The sequence below is a fragment of the Lissotriton vulgaris genome, unplaced genomic scaffold, assembly GCF_964263255.1.
Source record: "Lissotriton vulgaris unplaced genomic scaffold, aLisVul1.2 SCAFFOLD_1742, whole genome shotgun sequence".
NCBI lineage: Eukaryota > Metazoa > Chordata > Amphibia > Caudata > Salamandridae > Lissotriton > Lissotriton vulgaris.
The window spans coordinates 140,006-144,583 of NW_028249354.1; the positions used below are offsets into that span (position 1 = coordinate 140,006).

Consider the following 4,578-nt stretch of genomic DNA (forward strand, 5'->3'; position numbering starts at 1 on the left):
TGTAGATGCTTGTTAACACGCATCTTCGTTTGAACCCTTTCACGCTAGGGGAAGATTTTTTGGGTGTGGCCAGCAGGACCAGTCCCCACGTCTTAGTGCAGTGCTGGGACGCAGGCTTCTAAGGCTGGGCAGCCAATTTAAAATGCAGTATTACTCCTCTACAGTGGGGTAAATTAAGCTTTGATCAGGCCCGTGGGAGCATGCTAGACCATAGCTTGCTGAGCACTGGAGGTTTTTTTTTCTACAGGGACAAAATCTGGCGAGATGAGATTTCGTCTCTATAGAAACCCCTTATAACCAGGAAGTGTTTGCTGTCAGAGCAGTGCTAACACTATCTTATAGGTAGCTATGGAAGGCTTGAAAGCTTAATGAAGATAAGAGATACCATGTGGACTTAAGAGTAATAATGGGACTCTGCAATGGTGACTTCCAGTCTCTTTCCGAGGAGGCAATGTCATCTGCGCTGGGTGATCCTGCTGCAAAAATACAGGCAATGGACTCTAAATAATGAGGCGGAAGATATTGGCCTAAAAGGGAAGTGTGTACAGGGAGTGCATTTATGACATATGATCACCCACATTCAGGAAGTTCTTGGGTTTGACCAAGCACCTACCCTTGAGGAAGGCTTTTTGCCAATATGAAGAGCGCAATCCAGAGCAGACAAACTGGTGTGATGTTCTGAGGCAAATGGTGCTTAAAGAATGAAGCGGATGTGGACAAATGATCGGTTTCACGATTTCTGAATTTAAAAAAAATTCACTGTCAACTTTTGAAACCGGCTTTTCGCTGTTTGAAATGGGGTCTCCATTTGGCAGTGGTTCGCACCCTGTCCAAGTAGGGACCCTCTCTCTAGTCAGGGTAAGTTAGACCCTCAGAATAACCCTGCTCACCCCCTTGGTAGCTTGGCAAGAGTAGTCAGGCTTATCTCGGAGGCGATGTGAAAAGTATTTGTACACACACACACAAACACAGACACACACAAACAGACACACACACAGTGACAACACTACAAATGGATTCCACACCAGTTTAGAAAAATTGCCAATATTTATCTGATTAAAATAAGACCAAAACAACAAAACTCCAACATACACAAGTCAAGATATGAATTTTCAAAGATTAAATAGTTATAGCTTCTAGAAATCAATGCTTGCGCTTGACCAGGACAAAGTACCTTAGATGCATCAAAAATCAAAGACGATGCATGGAGCAGGGGAGGTGAAGCGCTAAAAAAGCAGGTGTAGCATCAGTTCCTTATGGCTAAGCAGGTCATTGGAACGTTGTCACTCAGGGACAGTGCATTGCGCAGAGGAGGTGATGCAGCACTGTAGATAGTGATTTGTTGGTTCCTTAAGGCGGTGCAGAGTCATTGAGCCACTAACTTCCAGTGACGATGCGTGGCGCAGGGGAGGTAACGCGTCATTTGTGGGCACGATAACTTGGTTCCTTACTGCGGTGTCAATGATGAAAGTGACGCTCAGGGAAAATGCATTGAAAGCCAAGTCGTGCTGCATCGAATGCACGGTTTTGAAGTAGGTGCTGCATCAGAGTGGTGCGTCACAGACTTTGGTGATGCAGTGCTCGAGACTCACTCAGCTATGGTTCTTTGGAGGCTTTGCGGTGAAACGTTGAAGCCTGCGTTGGAAGCCACGGTTGTTGTGTCAAGCGGGACCATGCTTCGGTGCAGGCAGCTGCGATGTGTCAAGTTTTGTAATGATACGCCGGTTCCGTAATGACGCTTGAAGTCAATGCATTGATTTTTCTTCTTGTTGCACCAGAACTCACTTCTAAGGGCCCAGAACTGGAATTGGCACCACTTGGCAGCAGAGGAGCCCAGGTGCTGGCAGATAAAGTCTTTGATGGCCCTGAGACTTCCAACAAGGATGTTCACCTATGGGAAAGATAGGCCTTGCTGTAGTGAAAAAACTAATTAAGCAGATTTCCCATACCAGGACATGTAAAACTCACAAGTACTGTCCTACCTATTAATTACATTGCACCCTGCCCCACCCCTGCGACCCCCACCTACCTCTCCACTCCCATTCCCTGCCAGCCGCTGCTGCTATTATGGCTATAGTTTTGGAACTGTAGCCTGCGCAGAGTGCTGATCCAAAAGCTTCCCTTCTCAGATCCAAAATAATTTGGCAAATATCTCAACGATTCAGTCAAAAAGACTAGAAGAGAAGAAAATGCTACAGCCAAGTACACCTTTTGCTGCGAAAAAATATTTTTTTTCTCACAAAAAAGTGGCACAAACTGTACAAATAAAACGTCCTTTTCGAGGCCAAGCCTGACGTTGGGGAGGGGGGGGATAAATTTGATCACAAGTGCCAAACACAACAATTCTGACTATGGAGGTATTGATTAAAGAAAGACTTCTCTTTTCTATGACAATTAGAAACCTCAAATAACCGACAAATGGGTTCTGTCAATAATAAAACATGGATATTCTGTCGATAATCAGCCTACAAGAACCTTCAGGGAAGCACCAATGCCAAAAGATGTGGTGAGATGAAATAGCTTCTAAAAGGAGTAAAGGTACTGTTGTCACTTGGGGCAATATCAGAAGTGTGGGTTCCAGAAAGAGGTTAAGGTTTTTATTTTGTTAGTTTTCAGGTGCCAAAACCAGATGGGTCATTCAGACCAGTCATGGATCTGAATGGACTAAATAGTTTGGTAACCCAACTTGCGTTTCAAATATTTTAACTCTCCAGGAGGCGATAACATTGGAATCAGAGATAGATCTATTGATGACTAGATCCCCTGGATGCTTATTTTCGTGTTCCAATTCAATAGAAAAAAAGAGATCATGAAATTCAATTTCCTTGTTGTATTCTCGTTTGTAAACAGTGAACAATTGAACCTTAGTTTATGTTTGTCCTTTTCTAGTATGGACTGGGACGGGGGCTGAGTTTTCGGATAATGAAACATAACTTATTAGTAATCTTCAATACCTGAACCCTTAGTCCTCCCCGTCACTGTCCAAGACCCCCTCCCCCCTTGACAGCCCCGTTGGTCTCTCATTCCTCAATGCAGCTTCCTTAAAAGCTAGTCTTGATGTGAGAAACAGGGTTTAGTAATACAAATATACACGGGTCTTTGCAAACTGTGTTTACAAGGAGGCCACCCTCACATAGCATGGACTGGGATGGGGAGGACTAAGGTTTCGGGTAATGAAGATTACCGGTAAGTAATGTATTCAATAATGTACATGGTTCCTTCAATCCATAAGAAATAGTTCAAAACCTTGACTATTCCTTGCTGTCTTGTTGTTTAATTTATGTTTTAAAAAAACTATTTTAAAACCTCTGACAATCTGAGGCTGTTTATAGAACTATGCATTACACAGCTGTGTCCTTTCTCTGGTAATGTCAATTAGTTGTTCTTTACGAGTTGCTGTAATCTTTTCTACAGTTTTAGATTTCTGTTTTCTTACACAGAATTACCTTGAACAATGGGCCGCTCTACAAGTGCTGCCTCCAGAGGAGGAAACAGATCATCCTCCTTGAAAGGTGCCAGGGCTCCAACATCCAAACCAGGCTCCAAGAGCTCCAACCCAGCTTCAGGAAGGGCAAAGGCCACAACTACATCCTTCTCAATGGGCAAACCCACAGCTCAGGGTACGCACTCTAAGGGTACCACCATATCTGCACCCTCTTACAAGGCTGCTAGCAGTGCCCAATCCCATCAAAAAAGCAATTCTAGTAGAACATCATCATCTAATATAACCCTGGGGAAGGCAGTCAAAGCAAAAACACAGGGTCAGCAAGCCAACCCAAAATGGCATGAATGGCGAGAAAACCGCATCACAGCTTCTGTAGCACACAAGATTGCCAATAGCCATTTTGTGAATGATAAGAGTTCAGAGGTGCCACAGTCTTATCTCAAGGCAGTTGTGGGTCCGAGCCCTGTCATACAGACCCCAGCTACGTCCTGGGGAATTCAGAATGAAAAGAGGGCAGTCCAAGAATATGAGCACCTCAAGTCCAGGAATTCAAGAGGAGGCATCAAAGTTGAAGACTGTGGGACCTTCATTCACCCAAAGAAGACCTGGCTGGCTGCCACTCCAGATGGTATTGTTAAGAATAACTCTACTGGAAAGCCCATTGGCCTCCTGGAGGTCAAGTGCCCATACAAACACAAAGACCACACAATAAGAGAAGCCTGCAAAGATGACAACTTCTGCTTGACCCCAGCTGGTGGTTCCTACACTCTCAAGAAAGACCATCCATACTACACACAGGTGCAGACACAGATGGCAACCACAGGTGTCAAGAAGACTGACTTTGTGGTGTACACCGAGAAGGAGACTACCATTGCTCCTGTTAAGTTTGATGCTAAGTTCTGGAAGGTGACTGAGCCCAAGCTGGAAAAATTCTACAATGATGCAGTCGTTCCGCATTTGGAGAATAATAACCACTGAGCATAGAGTAAACGAGAATACAAAATTGGAGGATGCACTGGGTTCCATCAATGTCAAAGTTATCAGATGTCAGTGTCAAACCAACTAGGATACATTTCCATAATACACATGAATCGCTCGACCCACATTCTACAGTAAAGTAAAAGTGTAACTTT

At 44.1% G+C, this 4,578-nt stretch overlaps 1 protein-coding gene across 1 annotated transcript; it reads left to right on the forward strand.

Moving 5' to 3' along the window:
- Positions 1-3,454: 3,454 nt before the first annotated feature.
- Positions 3,455-4,578, forward strand: LOC147663590 (uncharacterized). Its single transcript, XM_086950337.1, has one exon. The coding sequence runs from the start codon at positions 3,455-3,457 to the stop codon at positions 4,421-4,423; it is 969 nt and encodes a 322-aa protein (XP_086806463.1). The 3' UTR covers positions 4,424-4,578.

Excerpts from the sequence above, each read along its gene's own strand:
- LOC147663590 (XM_086950337.1), top strand. The coding sequence starts at position 3,455 with ATGGGCCGCTCTACAAGTGCTGCCTCCAGAGGAGGAAACAGATCATCC.